Source organism: Hippoglossus hippoglossus, chromosome 15 (genome assembly GCF_009819705.1).
Source record: "Hippoglossus hippoglossus isolate fHipHip1 chromosome 15, fHipHip1.pri, whole genome shotgun sequence".
NCBI lineage: Eukaryota > Metazoa > Chordata > Actinopteri > Pleuronectiformes > Pleuronectidae > Hippoglossus > Hippoglossus hippoglossus.
In genome coordinates, this window is record NC_047165.1 from 2083459 (window position 1) to 2105678 (window position 22220).

The 22220-nt window shown below is 43.4% G+C and overlaps 1 protein-coding gene across 1 annotated transcript in view; it reads right to left on the reverse strand.

Moving 5' to 3' along the window:
* The window catches only part of ehbp1 (EH domain binding protein 1), a 126687-nt gene that overhangs the window by 2575 nt on the left and 101892 nt on the right, over nucleotides 1-22220 (reverse strand). Inside the window, 2 exon segments of the mRNA XM_034608072.1 lie at nucleotides 6047-6120; nucleotides 7061-7160. Of these exon segments, the coding sequence (XP_034463963.1) occupies nucleotides 6047-6120; nucleotides 7061-7160 (174 nt within the window).

Here is a 22220-nt window from a genome sequence, read left to right on the forward strand (position 1 = left end):
AGAGCGAAATGAACACAGTCCCAATATTTGGCTCTCTACGTTCTTCTCTTCCTTTCTCCCCCCCCCCCTCCCTTGTTCTTTTCTTTCCTCAGGGAAGCAAATTTACTCTCCCTGGCTTTGTGGTGGTGGTGGTGGGGGGGGGGGAAACTTCAAAAAACGAACCAAATCTGTGCAAACGTGGATCTGAGGAGCGTTTTTTTGTTTCAACGAGAGACGAAGACAAACTGAGTCGAGTGCAGAGACACAGAGAGAGAGAAAGCAAAGCAGCAGAGTCATCATGTGAGTCATCATGTGAGTCATCATCTCCAGATAACTACGGGACAGGAATGTGTGCGTCCATTTCCGCCATAACTCCCACAATCCTCTCTGATCAAGGCCGGCCCACTGGAGGCGGGTTCAGGAGGCAGAAATAAAACACAGCGAGCGATGTGGAGAAAAAAAAGAAAAAGCGTCCTCCTGCTCCTTCACACTACATCTCAACCAAAAAGCCAAAGTCCTGTTTGACCCAGCGAGGGGAGGGGGGGGGCTATGGGGCGAGCACACTGCTGTCAATCACATGTCACAGAGTCCCGCCCCCCTCATTAGGAAGGTAAACAATAAAGAGGGCTGATGAGAGACGTGACCAGGCAACACCAGAGTGGGGCAGGCTGGGTAACTAGACACCCGAGAACAAACAAAACACCCTGCAGCCACTCAGAGCCCCCCCCCCCCCTCTGTGTAAGCACCACCTCCCCCATGTGGGAGAGAGAGAGGGAGAGGGAGAGAGGGAGAGAGGAGTGTGTACAACTCACACGGTGGGTGTGTATTCAGATAAGCCTCGTCGTGCACACCGATGGTAACCATGTGAGTCTGCACAAGGCACACAAGAATGCGCTGGTTCAAATCCCCATGAACCCCTCCCTGCCCCGCGCTCTCTCCAACGCTAAATTTATTCAAGAGAGCAAACTGGTCCAGAGTCTCGTTCTCTCAAAGCGAGGAGGACCCAGTCCCTCGAATCCGCCGCTCGCTCACGTCCTGCAGCCACAAGACGTCAAATCCCAGATTCAGAAAGTTCAGTGACGTCCTGAACCTCAGTTTTCAGACGCTACGAACGAGGATCTGTTCACGTTTTCTCTCTCTCATCCTCTGCGCTCGCTTGTTCTCGTGTTAAAAGGCCCCAAAAAGCTGGTTTTGTCTAAAGTCCAAGTGACAAAGTCGACAGGAGGCAGAGAAGATAAATAAGAACAAATGCAAATGTTTACAAATGGATTAAAAATGATGATTTAAGGAATAAGTGTCAGAAACAGGGAGAGCAGCTGATGTTTGTAAACGTTAAAAGGAATAAATGTGGAGATATTTCATATATTTTAATTGTGCTGAGCTGGAGTGTGATGTTTGTTTTTCCTCTGGGTCAATACAAACTATTAAAAACTCAACACTGAGTCACATCGTTTGACGTTTCTTCATCATAATGAACACACGAGCACTGAGTCAGTCCCACGTGCACCATCCTGCGGCTGGAAATACTCATGAGAGCACCGGTGTATTAATCCCCAGCAGAAAGTAGATCCCCACACATGCACTGTTTACGTTTAAGGAAATGAGCAGATTTTTAAACATTAACGTCGTCACTCGACTCGGCCGGAGGCGAAAAGACGCACCAACACAAATAAGACAAATTAATCTTTATTTCAAAGACACCTCAGTTTCTGTTCTATAAATTACATTCTTTAATATTCTTGAAACTGCAGATGCATCTTGTTGATTTGTTCGTTTACCTGAATCCAATTAAAACCTGTGTGTCTGTGTTCGAGAGCAGGAAACACACACTTAACTTTTCAAAACAAAAGCCTGTCGGGGGGAAAAGTCAATGATCCACAAACCGAAGCATGAATCTAAACAAAACTGCACAATTCCAACATCTGTGCTTCCATATGTTACAATAAGCAGCTTTTAATACGACGTCAGCTTCACTACAGGAGGCACTTGCTTCATTGTGCTGGACAACACATGACGTGACCATGTGAGCAGGATGTTCTCTGCTTTCTAACTCATTAAGCTCAGACTTTGTCTCCAAACTTAAAACTTTACACGGCAAATAAATAAATAAATAAATAAATAAATAAAGACACTAATTTCCTAAATTCCCTCAAACTAAAGTCGGACACCTCGTGGAACGAAGTTACTCGCTATCAGCGGTTCCAGTCAACTAGCAATCCTGAAAGAGTTGGCAACATCATCAAAAGTCGCCCATGTGATAGGATTCCACAGTGCACCTAATCAATCAGGGTCTGTGGCGTGCCGCCCCGATGTGTTACAAAGCCCAAATAGATTTACAAATGGAAAGTGTGTGAGTGTGTGTGTGTGTGTGTGTGTGTCAGGGGTGTGGAGAGGGATAAGCTCCTGCATAGGATTACATATTGATTTTAAACATATAAAAAAGCTTATCATATAAAACCGTAACAGGAAAAACTCTAGGACCCGGCTATGCATAAATCCCTTTTAGATGGCGAGAGGGCGTCCACTTTAAAACATGCACATGCACACACACACACACACACAGAGACACACACACACACACACACAGAGGCCCCTTGAATGCAGCCAAGACACAGCTCTGTGTGTGTGCATACATAGGTGTGAATGAGGACGCAGATAAAGAGGGCATAGTGGATCAATTTTGTGGTGGTGAGATGAGAGTGTGGCATACAGATGGCATTTCCCTCCCTGGCATCACACCAAGAAGGTACAAGGAGGTGGTGATCACCGCGCGCGCTCACAAACAACATCCACGCCCCCGAACCTTTCATTCTGCAACATTTCATCAGACTGTAAATCGGTTTTAATGTTTTAAGAACGAACGCGTTGGAGAGAAACACAGGTATTACATGTAAATCATAAATTCTTCTTTTTCTTTATATCCCGACTGTTATTCTAGATTCATTTAACAACTGGTTTATCTTCTACGTCGGGTAGTTGATCGATAATAAAGAAATATTTATTAAATCTGCAAAAAGAGGTTATATTTGAACCCGTTAGTTTGTTTCTCAGCAAAATTACGCAAAAACCTACGCAAAATTTTGGCATGGATCTGCACAAGGGGGCAGATTTTACCCCAATTTCCCAGGTTATTAATAATCAATCTTAAGTGGACTGATATCTCTGAGTGTGTGCAGGGTTTCTGCAGAGTTAAATTTAAGACATTTTAAAACCATAATGAATGAAATTTAAGACGCATCTGAACTATGAGATATATGAAGGAAAATCTGGAGTAAGAATTTCCCCCCCAAAAACTAGTACGTAATATTTTGATGCATTTAACACTTGCTAAGTTTCAAAATTCAGATTATTTATTATTAGACTTTTATTAGACCCTGTAGAAACCATGTGTGCAATTTGACTTGATTGGATTTAATAATGGGCCTTTGTGGAGGTGGTGAAATTCTACTTTGTACAGCAACTAGTGGCTGAAACTGTAAAAAGTAAATTGTATTCTTATATCTCTACTTGCTTATATTCCTGCTTCAACGTGTTTGAAACTTGTTTCATCCCTTTACTAAAAGAAAAAAACAAGACACAAAGATGCCTGTGAGGATCCGACTGTGAAAAATCTAAGAAAAGTTTGTCCTTCAGCTTCAAAGTTGATTTCAGAGGGATGCTCTCCTCCCGACTCCTCGTTTCCACCTCAAAGCATCTCTCCTCCTCTCCTCCTCTCCTCCTCTCATGTGTCTGAGTCTCACGCAGCGCGAGTCAGATGAACAAATGTAGAATAAAACGTGAGGAGTCATTCTCCCTTCTCCTGGTCTGCAGCATCAGAGGAGGCTTCACTTATCGTCGGCTGCTTTCTACTCGTCAATAAGATCTAAAAATGTCTTCGTTACCATAGTGACGATTCTGATGGTTGATTTCAGCAGATATTCAGAATCATACAATTCAGTATGAACTGTTTGTATAGAAGGAAACAGCTGCAGCAGACTTTGACCTGGACAGATTCTGTGTGTCTGCACATAATGAAGACTGTGGTTCAATATGTGACTGAGAGAAGAGATAGAGGGAGACTGGTGTGTGTGTGTGTGTGTGTGTGTGTGTGTGTGTGTGTGTGTGTGTGTGTGTGTGTGTGTGTGTGTGTGTGTGTCATTGCAGGTATATATTTTTCCCAGCAGGGAGGGAGCGTGTGTGTGTGTGTGTGTGTGTGTGTGTTGTGTGTCAGGGCAGGTGTATCTCAGTGATGTGTATTTTCTCTCTCTGCTCTGACTCATGGTGCATCTCTCTCTCTCTCTCTCTCTCTCTCTCTCTCTCTCTCTCTGTCATCGACTGGCCAACCAAATCAGCAATTACTCGCACGCCCGACCATCGCTCAATGGACCTGCCCAAGCACCAAATAAGAGCTGGGGAGATGGACAGCAAAAAAAAAAAAAAACACACACACGCGCGCGCACACACACACACACAGCAAAAGATGGAGGTGGAAATATAAACACACCTGTGAGATTTGAACACATAGATGCAGACAAACAGACACCAACAGATCCTCTCTCTTTAACACACACACGTGCACACTCACACGTGCACACTCACACACGTCTCTTCCCAGCAGCTCAGAACTATCTGTGGCTGCTACAGAAAGGTAGAGCCTGTGAATGTTAAGTGCCTCCCTTAGGGAGGAAAATAAGGCCGGCTGATAAGTTAGTCAGCTGCAAATCCAACAAGTCCACATGAAGGCAGAGAGGAGCGAGGTGACACGACACACACCAGCTCTCCACCTCACATCACACACTATCTCTGCTCCCTCACTTCCACCAACACACACACACTCAGACACACACACACACACACAGTGAGCAGGTGAGCAGACACATGATACACATTTGATACAGAAAGAAAAAGGCTCCCAGAGAAGCACCAGAAAACCCACAGACACACAAATGCAAAAGAAAAGACAAAAGCAAACGCACACTCTCACACTCAGACACATAAAAACACGGCAATCACAAAGTGAGAGCGGGCAGATACACGAACACACACATCGACATGTGAACCAGAAAAAGTTCATGTGACAAAGCTGCAGCTCGATAGATAAAAATAAATAAATGTCTAAACGAAAACAGAGGAAATCAACCTGGACGCAGGCAGCGTCCGCAGCTCCTGCTCGGCTACGCATGTCTGGCTCCCCCCCCGCCCGACCCACCTCCTTTCTTGCTAATTACAATTGATTTATTATGGACCAGGTAGCTTATCAGGTGCCCGGTGAAATTACAATGGGTGTCTGAAGGCTGTAAGGAGAGGGGGGGGGGTTGGGGAAGGGGGCTGCTGTGGTCAATGTCGAATGGTAAAATCAATTAGCATTGATTGGCAAAAGGTTCATTTTGCCAAAGAGGACGCAGTCGAAGGGGATTAAACTTCCCTGGCCCCCTGACAACTTTGATACAACACAATGGCTGCTTTTCTGGCTGCGGTATAGTTAACAAGCTTTCAATAATATAATTGCATTTTTTTTTTTTTTTTCAACCTCACAAACCATCTCACAATGTGGCTGTGGCTAGATTTCAAATCAGGCTTCAACTAGTCGGGTCTAGCAAGGAAACAGATAGCATTGATCACGTAGCGGCGAGTGAAATCCCTTCGCAAGCTCGCATCTTAATCCTTATCGAGGAGCCGACGCAGAATTCAAATCATCCTGCTTCAGGCTCTCGGTGAAGGCTGGACAACCGCTGGACAAGATGCAAGAAGACGTTCGTGACAAGTGGAGGAGGAGCCGTGAGGAGAGAGACGAGTCACTCTGCTGGAACTCCAACAACTCAGACATTTACCTGAAATAAAACTTCTATTGCTGCTTATGTTCTCTAAAAGACGTTTCAACGTACGTTTGGTTATTTTTCATCACAGTTTTACGTGGAATATTTATCAATTCATCCCTCGTCCATCAAACCTCGTTACTTTCAGGTGGATCCGTGGTTTGAAATACATTGAACGGCACAAAATATATATAACTCCTCCTGCCTGAAACCTGCAGATATTAAACTCCTCACTGAGCGTGTGCGTGTGCGTGTGCACGTGTGCGTCTTACCCTCGATGGCCAGCATGGCTCTCAGCTCTCGGTTCAGCAGTTCGAAGCGTCTCTCCAGATCGTGCTCTTTCTCCCTGTGGCGAGAGGGAGGAAAAAAAAGAGAAAAACACACACACAACAAAGTTCATCAATATGTTAATGACTAAATCATTAAGCACTTAAAGAAACCTGCAATAAACATTGATTCAGCTACTCGCCCGAACCTTCTCCGGCTTCGCATTAATCTACTGCACATAACTGATACACAGCCCTGGGTGGATGTGTGTGTGTTTGTGTGTGAGGAGAGGAGAGAGGTGGAGAACGAGGAAAACATCAAGAAACAAACGCATATCTATGGACATGCCATGAGTGTGTGTGTGTGGCCCTGTGAGCACGGGTACATGTGTGTGTGTGTGAGTGTGTGTGTGTGTGTGTGCACGCCGCACAAATTGAATTCTTTCCTCTTTCAGCCATATTAAAAAATGAGCTAATTCAGTCCCTAATAGAATTTGTCCTTCACAGGCGTCTTTTCTCTTGGCTTCCACAAAGAGAGAACAGAAAGGGCTAATAATCAGTCCTTCTGTCAATTGGCCACTTTAAAAGCCTCCGCTTTCCCACGATATAATGTGATTATGAATACTTCAATCTCTCCACTTTGAAATCCCAACAGCTGCGAATGGAGAAAAAAGGGCAGCCTGCGTGTGCATGTGTGTGTGTGTGTGTGTGTGTGTGTGTGTGTGTCCACCTGTCGCAGCTGACCACATACAAAGAGACTAGCGATAGAGTGATGATCGCCACATTTCTATTGATTTCATATTCCGTCCACATGTAAATCAATGAGTGGATAGACACAGGGGGCGAATGGAGTGGGGAGTTCATTCCCTCCCGGTGCAGGTTCAATGATTTGGATCTGACGCTACAACACAACTGGGACGTTTCCAGGTTTTTAAAAGAATAAATACCGAAAAACCAAATATACACATTGACGATGTTTAGGTTTGAGTATAAGAAGAAAAGGATTGTGAGGACACGTACAGCAGAGAGAGCTGGTTCTGTCTCCTGATGAGGGCGTTCTTCTTGTTGACCAGCATGAACCACTCCTGCATCATGGCTTCCTCCTCCTCTTTATTGTTTCCTGGAGAAACAAAAGGAAAAACAACGAGAGTTAAACAAATGACGGTAAACCTGTTTCCTTGGACCCTTTAAAATCTGAGACGGGTTTTCATTTTGTTTGTTCAAGGCCCAGTTAAAGGAAAACATCATGTATGATAGATGTTGACAGATAACCGCTCATTTTGTACCATTGAACGTCTGTGAATACCAGAATTGGAGCGTTCAGTGGATACGAGCATGAAAGAGATGAGGCAGATAAATGTCCCACTCGCCTTTTTGCCACTGAAGCATCAGTATAGTACGTCCACCAGATGTGTGTGTGTGTGTGTGTGAGACGCAGCGCTCACTCATATTCCTTGTGTAAACATTCACACACTTCACACCGTGTCTTCACAACGTCAATACGACTTCAACCGGGGCGGGATTAACTCAGCGATTACTGCCGAGCGCCTTTACAGAGTGGAGCCTCTCACTGTAGGGCAATACGTATCCCACCAATCACTCAGCGGGCCTTCAGAAACAGACGTCTCCGGGACTCCGCGATGCTTAGTGTAATACCTGCTCGGCGCACGGGGAGCTAGCAAGGCTCAGATGCATGGCTAATGTAAGCTTCGCCCACGCCTGGGGCTCCAGCTCTGTGCTGTAACTTACTTACAATGGGATGCGCACAACTGATACGGACGAGGCACATCGAATGAAAACCTTCAAACACTCGCCACATGGCAGCAACAGGAGGAGACTCCACCGGTCGTTTGTGACTCGAAGAGGAACCGTCACTTTGTCAACTGGTCGTCTGCTGCGTATCTCAGACTTAGGATCTCATCATAGTAATTTAGATTTAAATTTCAGTGACTTAAAGAGTTATTAAAAATGTACATCACTGCAGTTATGATCAATTTGCAAATATAATGGTTCACCAACAAAAAGTCACAGCACAGGACGGATGCAGGTGATTTAATTTAGACGAGCAAGTGAAAAAACAACGGAACTGAAGCCATTAAAATGTATATTCTCTGGGGCTGCTTCTATAAAACATTGGTATGATTGATAAAGGCATAAAAACGTTTTATTTGTATTTGTTTTGTGAAATTTTTACAGTTAAAAATGTCCACTTTGTATTAAGGCTAAATATTCAATGATATATTTTAATTGATATCAAATAAATGTTTAAATAACAAGAATGGGGCTTTGTATTTATTAAAGTTATTAATATTTAACCCTAACCCTTGTACAGATTGTTAAACCCTATGAGGCGAATTGTGATTGGTGAATATGGTCTATAACAATAAAATGTGATTGATCGATAAAGTCATGTGATTATTAACAGTCAAATCTAAAAACCAACAGAATATTACACTTGATAAATGATCAGTGGAGTTTTTCCAGATCAAACATACATTACATTTTATTTGTGAGATTATCAGGACGACCAGAAGAGAAAATTAGTGCTGTAAGTCAAATTTGTCATGTAGATTAAATAATATTATAATAAAACATGTTCTGTTTTGCTCTGAAATACCACTTCCTTTGAGGGGCTCATGTTGTTGTGCTCATGCCGTCCGGCGCGGTCCGTTCACTTAGCGCTGTTTATGTCCAGATTTGGGAAATAAGCTTTGTGGCACTGGAGGCCAGTTAAACAGGCGCAGCAGCATTAATCTGACACTCAGTACGTCTGTGAGGAGAAGAAATGGATGAAAACAGAGGACGTAAGATGAAAGATCGTCTTAAGGCTTATGTTATTATCTCTCGCCGGGTTTTTTTTTTTTTTACTCCCATTCTCAAGAGGAAGGTTTAATAGCCGCGAAGCTACGACAGGCCTCATAACAGAATTAACACTAAGATGACATTTCATACCACTCATTAACTGGCGCTCCTCTAAATAATCGGGAAAAGGCGCCGCTGAGCTGCACAGGGGACGAAAAACACGTGTGCCAGATGTTGATAATGTACGTTTTTTCATATGTTTTTAATATGAAGAAAATGATTCCCAAACGAATTGAAAAAAAAAAAAAGAAAAAAAGTGGCTTCTACACTTGTTCTTTCTGATGGATTTAAATATCTATGATGATGGTTTTAAGCTCATTATACCGATGCTTTTATTGTGACACTTTCTGGATGCGACTGTCAAACACACACACACACGCAGAAAAAATAAATGACAGATTCTGTGGTTTTTGAGCAGCTGAACATGATCACAATCTGAGAGAGAAATTAATGAGGAAAGAAAGGGAAAGGTGTATTTGCCTGTCAAACACACACACACACACACACACAGACACACACAGACAGACACACACACACACGGCAGAGGAGACGGAGCATTGGGCCACTGCGTCATTGGCGACAAAAGGCAGGCGCGTGGATGTGTACGCTGACACCGGTGAGTGTGTGGACATTTGTGATACTCTGAGCCGGCAGATGTATGTAATTTCATTTAGGAGGGTGGAGCGGGGAGGAGGACGGAGAGCGAGGGGAGGAAAAAAAAAAAGAATGTGCGAATGAAAGAAAGCTTCAGGATTTAGTGGAATCAGGGGCTCGTGGATTACTGTAGTCAACTTTGAAATGGACGACACTCGGAGGGGGGATAAAGCCGGCGCTGACAGGTCATTGTGCTGCCTCGAAGTCAAATAAAACAAGCAAATAATAATGGCAAATATTAAGCTCCTGTGACATTGTGGCGAGGCGGGCTAGAAGACGAGGAGGGATTATAAAGCTCTATCCCCCACCGCTAGCCAGCCAGCAGCCACCAGCCAACCACCGGCCACATTCTATGAAAGGAGAGAGGGGAGAATAGGAGGAGAGATGGAATGGAAAGGCAGGAAGGTCATAGGAAAGGTAGGAGAGGAAGGATAGAGGACGGGAGGGAGGAGGAGAGAATGGAAGTTAGGAGAGAGGGGGGGGAGATGAACAGGAGATGGACAGAGGGGGGAAATGGGAAAACTGGAGGAGGGAATAAGGGCAAGCAGGTGAGCGATTTAAAAGCTGAGAAAGAGAGGAGGAAGGAGGGATGGAGGCAGGATGAGTGACGCAGGACGCATGACAGCTGCTCAGCATCCTCCTCCCCTTCACTGCAGCTCTCCAGGGTTGACCTCTGACCTCCAGATACTACCTGGCTGTGTCCGGATAATCAGTTTAACATTTATTTATCTATGATTGGGAGCCACGACTCTTTACTACACAATAAAATGAAAAGAAACTGATTTTACAGTTGACAATCAGCAAAGATGAGGATCTGGAGACAGTGCATTTAAATTTAAATTAAATACCGATAATATTAAGAAATTATTCAGTCTCTAAAATATTGGAAAATAGCGAGAAATAACCACCTGAATTTTCTAGCGCATTAAATTTGAAACAATACAAAAAACCAAAATGTAATTAAATTGCTATCAAAACAATAATTCTAATAATAAAATAAAGTTATAGCACAAAGCAATAAAACAAATTCAACACTAATAACTCCATAATTTAATCAGCTCATTGGCTTTACTCCCAATACACACCATAGGTTCTGAAGAGCTGTATTAATTAAGGCTCTAATGTAGTGTCGGGTGTTTGATTCTCACTGGGACGACACAGTGTCCCATCAACGTATTGTAATGGTAAATGACATGTGCTGTGAGTGACAACAACAGAGAAGTGCTGAACACTGTTTTGTATGAAGACAAATGGTGTAAATATCCTCTGGCAGGCAGCACTGACACTGTGTCTGAATCCAGCCTTGGCTCCGCGACACCGTGGATCCATGCTGGCTCTCAGGGGGCCATCTTGGATCAAAGCATCTGGCGGTTTGGCAGGTTGCATTCTGGGTCTCGCTGCTTTGCCTTACACGCCATTTCTCGGTGCTCGACACAGAGTAGGGCAGAGCGGAAAACGGGCCAAAATCTACAGAGACCGGAGCGGTGAATTTGGCACGAGTACAATGTTTGATCAGGACATCAGAAGGATTAGTGAAATATGTCTGATGGAGATACACTGGGTTTCCCTACCTGCAGGAAACCTTATCGTCATTAATATCATGTTTAGTGCTACCTCAGCTATCAATGTGGCTGCACTGGTGAGAAACACAAGATGCAATCAACCCAGACACACACACACACACACACACACACACACACACACACAGGCAAGATACAAGTGATACACACATCCCGACAACCCCTCAATCAGATTGCCTTCTCTTATTTCACTCTCTCTGTCTCACACACAAACACAAGCAGGACTCAGTGACGTGCACCGAGCTGCGTGGAGGGAGGCTGTTATTCCTTAAAACTGGTCTGGATTGGTCAATCTGTGTTTTCTATACATCCAGAGAGAAAAGAGGAAAAAAATAAAGAAATAAAACAGAGTGAACCCTTTGTAGCCAAATAAGATTAAGATAGTTATCACGGCCACTGCTCCGTACGGTGTAGATAGGAATAATGAAACGCACCCTGAGGTGGTCAAACTGCTGCTGCTGGTGGTGGCCTGCACTGGTTTTTAATTAAGTCTGTACTGTTGCTATGCTCGGTCTAAAAACATGGAAGGTGTAGTTGCTAAATATTGATTGATATGACTGTTTTCAATTGACTGATGGAGAAAATTCCCATCGTAATCTCCCACACGTCAAGATGTTAATTGGTTCTGTCGGAGCAACAGTTCAAACCGAAGGTAGTTAATTCACAAAGAAACAGAGAAAAACAAAAAAAATCATCATAATCGAACGTGAAAAATAGATATAAACTATGTTTTCAATAGATTTGAGCTAATTGAGCTAATTGCTAAATCTACCAAGTGCTTCAGCGCCAAGTTGCAGGTACTTTGATCATCTGAACATTAGTCAAAGACCATCTGGCCTCTTTCAAACTACATTTGTTCCCTTATTGTGAAATCTGGTAACTGGATTTGCAGGAAACGTTTGTTTTCCCCAGAGAAACTTCTTCTGTTTGTGTCTTGATGGGACGAGTTTGGAAAACAGGGCAAAACGAATGAGACAGACAGAGGGACACATTAAAAGCTGCGATCACGGCACATTCATCTCATTTCTGATCCCACCATTTTGCCATTTAATCCAATAGCTGCTAATCCAATTTGTCTATCAGACATGTTAAAAAGACGAGGGGGAGGGAAAGGGAGGAGATAGAGCCCAACTTCTCTTCTTCACTTTCTGAATTGCAGTTTATTTAGGGACCAGCCGCACTTGTGCCTCTCTCTCTCTCTCTCTCTCTCTCTCTCTCTCTCTCTCTCTCTCTCTCTCTCTCTCTCTCTCTCTCTCTCTCTCTCTCTCTCTCTCTCTCTCTCTCCATCCGACCGTCAAGCCCCGTCTGATATCAGCAGGGATCAGGGAAGATGAAAGCCAAAGACGCATGAAAGGAAATGAGAAAAGAAGGAATAAAAAGAACAGGATGAACATTGTTTCCTGTGATTAGGTAAGAGCTTGTTAAAAGGCTGTCACTGCGGCGACGTGAATATGCATGACAGGGGCCGGCCTAATCAGAGGGGTCTATGGCGAGGACTGGAGGGGGGGGAATTGTGCGTAAGTAACCTACTGAAGACTTGATTTAATTAATGTGAGTAGAGGAGTGTCTCGTTAGGAAGGAGGCAGAGAGAGACTGAGTGTGTGGCTTGTGGAAAGGAAAGGTTGGACTCCTCGTAAATTCTGCTTCGATAATCTAAAACCTGCAGGATACTTTCATTCATGCTAAAAATCTGTCAAACCAAATTTCCCTCGTCCCAAAAAAAACCAGAATCGCATTTTTGCAGTTGCGGCTCTTATTCAGAGAAATGTCGACTCAATTCCCAACTCGGCAACATTACAACACCTGTGATATTTGTAAGAATCAAACCCCCAACCTCAAACGGCCCCAATCTTTACTCAACATTGCACATGCGAGTTCTCCTGCTCTCTCCCTCTTCTATTGGTCTCTCTCCTGGAGTGGTGCTGAGGGCTGTTTCTCTCCAGGGAGGCTCGTACGAGGCCTTTTTAGCTGCTCTCAATGGCACAATGGTCCCAGCATATAGAGCAGATTCCTGCTTTATTGAACCTGTGTATAATGTCTGCTGAATGGAACACATTAACCGATTCACACTCACCTCTCTCCCTCCCCCCTGGACGGCAAAAGAATAAAAGTAAAATAAGAAGAAAGAAAGAAAAGGGAGAGAGGGAGAAACTCTCCTCTCACACTGAGGCATAATGACTGGCTTTTCCACCGGTGTCATTTGTCAACCACTGCTTGCTTTGCCACTTACAAAGAGGTGGAGGTACGGGAGTGAGCAGGAGAAGCAGGAGTGGGCTGAGGCTGAGAGTTTGGCGGCAAAGGGAATGGGTCTTTTCCATGAACATGGGGGGGGGGGGGGTGCATAATTATTTGTTTCTAATTACTGAGTGTATTACTGAGCTCCATCTTTCAGTCTGTATGTTGACAGGAAACGAAACAGCACAACATGCAGAGCTGCACAATCAATTATGTATGATTCTGTATAATGAGTTTGGTTTCCACAGTCAACCAGAGCAGGGGGAGTAACTTCACCAGGGCCAGACATTCCTAAATAAGTCTGATTTACTACATTATATAACGTGGAGATCGTCCAGGATTCCCCCGGTCTCATCTCTGCACCACGTTGGAGACCAAGAGGCTCAGGGTGTTTGAAGAGACATGGGTGATTTACCTCCTTGGTGGAGGTGATAATCAAAGCTTTTCTATTTGTTCAAGTATAGTGACTGAAAAAACCTCCTTCCCTCTGTAATAACACTTACAGAGGGATACCACTATCCACCGTACACACACACACACACACACACACCCACCCACCCCTGGGTAAACACATTTGACCTCAGAGCTAACAGTAGACGAACATCCCGACACTTCTCATTCCTACTCTGCAGAGGTTAAGGGGGGGGGGGGGGGCTCGGGCAAACAGAGTTCACATAATAGACTGACTGTGTAGATGAAATGTTCATATTAGGGAGCTTCGCTCTGCACAAACACACACTGTCTGTTGCATGTAGAGAGAGATGAAGAGTGTATTTGCATTAGAGAAGTCATTTATGCATCTCTCTCTCTCTCTCTCTCTCTCTCTCTCTCTCTCTCTCTCTGTAGAGAATTACAAGGCGATTGCCTCCGTCTTATTTCCTTCCTCGTCCAACTCACAGCAAAGCTCTGACGGTTGTGTCTTCATGGAAAACACTATTTTCTGACAATCTGCACTCAGTGCATCAGGCTGATGTGGTGATGCTGTATCACAATCGACACAGTACACGGGAAGAAAGACGTTATTAACGGCATTAACTTCCCTCTTCAGCTTCAAATTATCTACAGAATAAAAAGCTTTTGTGTCAGTTTACATTTTAAAGATGTTTAAAATCAATTATAGCATAAAAGCCTTCGCTTTCTTTTACTCGTTTCACAACCAGGACATTTTGTCCATGTAGCAGAGTAGTTCTTAACAAACAGAGGAAGAACATTTCAGTTCATGTAATTAATAAAACTCCTTAAATACGTAGCTTGTACATGATGTTTGATGAGTCAGGTGTAGGCGGAGTTCACATGATCCGATGTTACCACCTCTGCCCCATCTTGAGCCAGTAAAAATCCCGTTTCTCATTGTGTGTGTTTTGATTCTTTAATTGACTATTATATAAAGTGTCTAAACTGGGGTCAGATGGAGAAAAACAAGCACCATTCCTGGAGTGTTTCTTCGTCTGGCAGAACCAGCCAAGCTGTGACAATCACACAAATACACCCCCCCCCCCCCCCCCCCCCCCCTCTATCTCCCTCCACTGCCTCCCCCCCACTCCATCAAATTGTGTTTTTGCCACAAATCAATAAACATTATCAGAGAGTGGCAGACTAAGGGCTGGTGGAGGCAGCCTCTGTCTGTTAGAGCCCAGACCGCCCTGTCTCTATCGCAGCCTGGGTGAGAAGGCCAGGAGCAAACAGTCGCACACATAAGAGAATGGTAGACAACACACACACACACACACACACACACACACACACACACACACACACACACACACACACACACACACACACACACACACACACACACACACACACACACACACACACACACACACACACACACACACACACACACACACCAAAAATGTACCAGGGACTCATAAGATGGAAGCAGAATACACACAGACACGCTGGATGATCAAAAAGCGAGTCTTTGATGCATGCACGGTCCTGCAGGGAGTGATTTCTCGCATCCATACAGTAGGTACAGAAAACACAGAGAGTAGAAAACAATCAAAGCGACTGCAGCCGACTGGAAAGAAAAGAACAGCAGTGAAGCACCGAGGTGTTTAACTATAATCCTGAGAGTTACAGCACACACTGTTTGGACCACGCCACTTAACGTCAATGAGAAATTAAAAGAAAGAGGGAAAAATCACAGGCTATGACACTTTAAACACTCCCTAACCCATTAGGCCGCTGTATCATCGCTCCATGCTTGTCAGCTCGCTTTAGCTTTAGCGTCAGAAATCCCTGCTCTCGCTAACGCTCTACAAGAACCATTTAACTGAGCACTAAATAAGATGATTTTCAACCTGTCCCCACTTAGCTTGGGGCTGGAAAAGGAAAATCAGGGGGCCTGCCATGCACCATTTCTCAATTACCTTTCTCATTATTGTCACCCATGTTCATTACTGCCATTATCATCTTCTCTTTTCTGTTGCCCCCCCCCCCTCCTCCCAACACACACACAACCTTTCGGCTTGCTGAGGCCGTTGTGGCTGTCGTGTACGATGAAGGAGGAGAGCAGCAGAATTGAGAGCTTTTTGCGAAGCCAGAGCACTTCAGGTAATTAATATAGCAAGAGGGGGCAGATGAGAGGAGACAGAGAATATGTGAGCGTACGAACGCCTGTGTGTGTTTTTGCTGAAACGCCTGATTGGGGAGCTCACCTGCCGATACCCCCTAAAAGGTATTTCATTAGCGAGCCTTTTACCATACAAGCAGAGGAACAAAGCCTTGGTTACGCCTGTCTCCACTCCAGCTCAACGGGGCCCTCCAGGACGCCTGTAGCCGTGGAGTAAAGAAGAGTGGAGGAGCGGAGAGGAGAGGCGAGGAGAGGCTATCCCCGTTCATAATCTCATGACAAAAGGCAAAAAGGCATCATCCTATTAACAGCGTGATCTTCACCAGCTCATGCTAGCTCCTTTCTACAGGGGGCTCTCTTTTATTATTAAGGTGAGTGGGTGATAGGGAGCAGGAAAGGCGCCCGGTGCCTCCCTATTAGCTCTGGGACAAGAGGAGGTATGAAGGGGGAGAGGAGAGAGGAGAGACCCCATGCTAGGGTCCTGCTTGAAGGCTTTTTCTATTTTCCAGGATGAGAGCCTTTGCTTGGACCTTTGGGGGCTGGCTTCTATTACGCCTCAGTCTTCCAACACAAAGTGGGAGAGCTTCTTCAATCAATCACCTCAACACCAGCGGTGATGCTCACTGGGAAAACATCCCCGGCTCCACCTGTTAAAGCTCATTTGAAGACGACTCACCTTCCTCCTCTGCTCCCACTTTAACATTTAACATGTTAGGGATCAGCCATTAAGGGAGAGTTCACTTTTAATACTGTGAAAGCTGCAGCAGGTAGAAATCTGAAACCTGCTCGAGATCCAGTCCTAAATGACTGAGGCTACATCCATACTAATATATTTTTAATTTTGAAATAATCTCTGTTGACACAACCATTTTAGCTCTGTATCAGTAGTAATCTACGTTTACACTAACAAACCTGTGACGCTGATCACGAGACCATTCACGTACACCGGAGACGCTCGTGCTGCTGTTCACCAAATCCTCCTAAAAGCATTTCCTGTTACTGGTCACGCTAAAGTTGATCTTTTCACGAAACACATAATTACAGCAGAACAGTGAATTGTATTACCACGATGAATTCGTTCAAAATCTTTCACTGCTGTTTTGTTTCCAACTATATGATCTGTTGAGACGGTGCAACAAGTTGCCACAAGGCCGTTAAATCAAACTTGACAGAAGTAGGGGGAAGGACCGAGTGAGGAAAAGACAGATTAGTCTGTTTTTCTGTTTGAGTGTTTTGTTTTCTGCTCAGTGGGGGTGCTTGCCTCTAGCCTCAGGTTACACAGGAGGATTGTGGGGGAAAAAAAGTAGCCTGAGCGTTGTTTGTGAATGACAACAAGAACAGGCTCGGTGTAAAACAAAAAAATACTTCCACCTTACAATTAATTGAGCTATAAAAAAGATCCATGAAGTTTTTATTGGCTGTCAGTGTCTCAACAGGCCCGACTGTGGTTCACTCTCGTTTCGGTTGTGCAGTGGCAGAGGATTTTTCCTTTGTGGCATCAATCAAGCCTGAATTGTTTTGTGAAATCATTGGTCGGATAAATTTCTTTATTATTTAGATTGTGAATCAAATAAGTGTTATTGATCATTAGTCCTTACATTGTGCAATTAACTGTTTCTTCATAGTGACAAGTTAACACAAAAACTTCTCTATTCTCGCTTTAAAATATGAAACAAAAACCTTGATTTTCAGCTATTTCAATGAATTTAAATAGGTTTAAATTACTTGTTTAAAGATTAAATGATAAATTTAATTGAAACATTATACTGAATGATATTCTACCAGAACAATTTACAAGAATTAAACCAGAGATGGTTTTTATTACTGTGTATTGTATGTATGGTAACAGCTGCGTACAGAAACCAAGAGATACCTCCACACACTGTGGCTCATATACATGTTCCCGTCTCTGCTTGTATATTTTAAACTTTCTTATTTCATGGACTTAGTGGAACCTTCCTGGTTTAGGAAGTTTCAATGTGAGCAATTAAAACAATCTTCTCTTTCTTAATAATATTTCTGTACTTAAATATATTATACCTGTTTATCTTGACCTACACGCACTGTTCCAATAGGAACACACTTAAAATAACAATTCATATAAATGTTGTCGGCTTCTGAGATTAAATAAAAAACATTTATAGATACGGGAATTGTTGCTGCTGCTGTTGTTTTGATTTACTACTTCAACGATCTGAGTAAAAGACACAGACTCACTCGCATGAAAGTCAGTATTTTACTAATTCAGTGAGACAGAGGGAACTTCGAGGGAACTACGTCTAAAGTACAGACTACAGATATTTAAGAGATGCACCCCCTCGCTTACAACCCCCCCCCCCCCCCACACACACGCAGACCTCCTCCTCATCGTCCTCCATTCTCCTCTGCAGCCCAGTAAAAAGCCTATGATGACCTGGGTGTGTAGCTTATTAACCTCTTCATCAGTTCTTATCAGCCAATGAATAGCCAGTCATCTTCCTGAATCTGAGGGAGAAAATTTCTCCTCACGTCAGGGCTATAATTCAATCCTCACAGAAATCATTTAAGGAGGGCACGCACACACACACACAGAGACACACACACAGAGACACACACACACACACACAGACACACAAAGGGATCACATTTTGTCAACCTTGGTCCAGGTTGGCTTCCAAGCCTGGACCAGATGTTACTAAAATTATCAACAGTTGGAGGAAACAAGAGAAGGGGCGTGTGTGCATGTGTGTGTATGTGTGCGTGTGCATGTGTGTGTATGTGTGTGTATGTGTGTGTGTGCATGTGTGTGTATGTGCATGCGCGTGAGAGGGCCAGAATAAATTAATGGCTGATTTCTCCCCTTGCTTTGATGGCATTAAGAGCCCTCTTCTTCTCAATGTGCCGCGTTAAATGCTTTTCTCTCTTTCCCTCCGTCTCTCCCTTCTTTTTTTTTTTTTTGACAAGCAGGGCCACCCAGCAGAAAGCAACTGATGCAAAACGCCAGAGTAATCCCCCCTCCATCCACCACCACCACCACCACCACCACCACCACCCCCCCTCCCGCTATCTTTAGTCTTTGACACAGTGGCCATTATCTGTGGGATTTAGTTAAACCAAACCTTCATGTATTTGTTAGGCCCGGGGTTCGTTTTCTCCTCCGACTGCTCTGCTTGAGTGTGGCCAGAGTGGAGGGGAGTAGGAGGGAGTTACATCACCAGTGCAGCTCGCTGGGAGCCCGTGAACAGGGGCTCTACATTGCCATCTAGCTGGATCCTGCTCAGGATGGTAAACATTGTGTATTAAAGTCTGAGCAGGATTGTGTCACCTGATCGGCTCTGATTGCTGCAAAAACTATATTTGCAGAATTTAAACGCTACAGAACAATAATTTAACAAAAACACATCGTGTGATCAGTCATTTCTTGCTCAGTATCACAACAGTGTGAGTAGCGATATTAACAACAAGCAAACAAACAAGAAAAAAATACACAACTCAACAATTCAGAAGTAAAATGAAATAGGTAAAGTTTGGTCAAATAGATTTACCAAAGTATCAATGTTATAAATGTCCTGTCAACCTAACTTTTCACAGTTATATGAAGAGTAACTTTCATAAATGAAAAACAACAGTAACAGAAGTTAACAAAAAAACACCTCTAACCACCCTGACAAATAAAAAATGTATCACAATGTAGAAAATGATCCCGACTGGTCAACTGGTAATAAATAAAACAGCCAACGAGAAACCTAAACAACGTGAGGAACAGTTTGTCATAACAAGTGAATGCCGACTTCACATCATATCCAGATTGTGACTCATCATCTCAGATCTATGAGTTCAGGCCGAACAGCGTCTCCTTCCTCTGCCACATGCAGCTACAGAGCTAAAAGCTGTATTATGAAATCACTGTTGAAACTTGTAGATAAGCCCGGGCTCGGTGGGGCTAAGCTAAGGTTAAGCCAGGTGGTTTAGTTCCCTGAGTATGTGTTTACACACACACCGAGGTGTGAACCATTTGGGGGGCTTAGAGGGGCGGAGAAACACAAGTTGATTTAGTGGTAGTGTAAACCTCAGTACCTGTTGACAGTGTTAATGGAGGAACAGCTTAACACTAACATCTGATTTAATTTGCTGTAAGGGAATACACACTGGTACAGTAGAGATGGGATTCTGATTATTTTGTACTAATAATACTAATAATTATTTAAAAAAATAAAAGACCAAGACTGTCAAGTCCCCAGAGCAGGAAATTAATGTGTGGTTAGTGGTAAATTAAATTAAATAAGATATTTCGATATTTAATTCAAATGTAAATTTCAAATGATCTTGTTGAGGTTTATTTATTGTAGAGATTCAGATCTTTTATTTTATTATTTAGCTTTTCTCTTATTGCTCTTTCACATTAGGTTCCTGACTTTATCCTTTTCTTCGACTTATCATATTTTAATTTGCTTCATATTTCCCCTCTAGTAAAATGTTTGTAATGTTTCAAGCAAATTCTTTTAAAAATGGACAATAAATCGGATTCTGATAAATATATAAGAATTCTGACTTTTTAAAATAATCTCAGTTCTGTGAAAAATATTTTTTATATTTGATGGTGCATAAATTCCAGGTGAGTATCATCAGGTACGAACATACTCGAGTTTCACTGTTTTGAAAGAATCATTCACAGTTATGTGATCAAACAGTGACATTGGTTTGTAAAGGAGAACAGAGGGAAGAGAGTAAAGACATTTCTGAATGAAAAAGTGTGAGAATGTGAGAGAGAGAGAGAGAGAGAGAGAGAGAGAGAGAGAACTGATAACCCCCAGTGGAGGACCCCCCCTCAACCTGCTGACAGACAGCTGAAATCTTTTTAGCATGAGTGGCTCCGCCTGCTCCATTAGCAATGAGGAGAAGGAGGAGGGTGTGTGTGTGTGTGTGTGTGTGTGTGTGTGTGTGTGTGTGTGTGTGTGTGTGTGTGTGTGTGTGTGTGTGTGCGCGAGCGCGTGTGTGTGCGAGAGGGGGAGGTCGACCCCCCCTGGGGTAGATGTTAGAACAAATTTGAGGGGTGTCATATTACACGCCTTGTGACAGGAGGCCGAGGGGAGGTGAACGATGAATTTGCTTAATGAATTAATCTGTGGACCAGTAATGGCTCTGCTAACAACATTAGTCATCCTTCTTACATCTCTCTGTGCTGCCCCCCCCTCCTCGTCTCTCTCTCTCTCTGTTACACAATCATTTCATCCTTTCCATCTTCACCCGTTCTCCCTCTGTCTCTTCTTCTTCTTAGAGGACACAACAAGTCATCTTCACTTACCGACATATCAACAAAACGTCTTTATCTAATTTAAAAAAAAAAGCAACTTCCTGTATTATTCTAATCGGCACAAATAACAAAGAATTAAGTCTATTTAATATACACTCTAATATACACTGGATCTGCTATGCTTGTGAATGTGTCGAATCCCCACATCCCTTTCAGGGTGGAATAGCGTTACATTACAAACTGACACCAACACCAGGCTGTTAATGCCACTGGGCCTGGTCCGGCTTTGATTCAATACACAAATGCAAAGTTGCTGTGTTTAAATAGATATTTAAATGGAAATGTATTGGGAAAGACAGCTGTTGGTATTTGTAGCCTGGAGTGCTCATTACAATGGGAAATAGGGAGGAGTGTGTATGGGAGAGAGAGGTGGTGGTGGTGGTGGGTGGGGGGGGGGGGTTTGATGACAACAGTAGCATGGCGAGCAGCTGTGTTAGCAAGTGAATGGTGTAATTACTGGCCAAACCTCTGTCATTAACCTGCACTGTGGAGTGCTACCACCGCCGTTAGCATAAGAAAGCCTTGATTAATTGACTGCAAGGTTGAGATTCAATTATCTCATTCGGCTGCAGTTTGTAAGATAAATAATTATCAGTTGGAATAAAAACAAACAACAAACATTGTTTTAAATATCTCCAAAGACTCCGAGCTTAGTGCGGATAGTTTACTTTTAGATTTCAACTTAAAACTCCATTCAAATTTTGTAAAAAATGAAGTAAAACATTAACAGACAAACCAGAACATATAAGCAGAGGTGGAGACGAACAGGTGGATTAAAACGTGACAGCTTCACTTCAAAACTTACATTTAACTCTTGAGACGAATATAAAATCAAAATAAGACGGAAACGAAGCAGCTGCAGCTTCGGTTTGTGTAGTTGTGTTCGTCACTGTGCGGTAACGGCCCTCTGTGGGTGTGTGCATGAACATATTCACTTTGTTTGTTAATGTGGAACTTGTATAATTAGTGTTTGTGTGT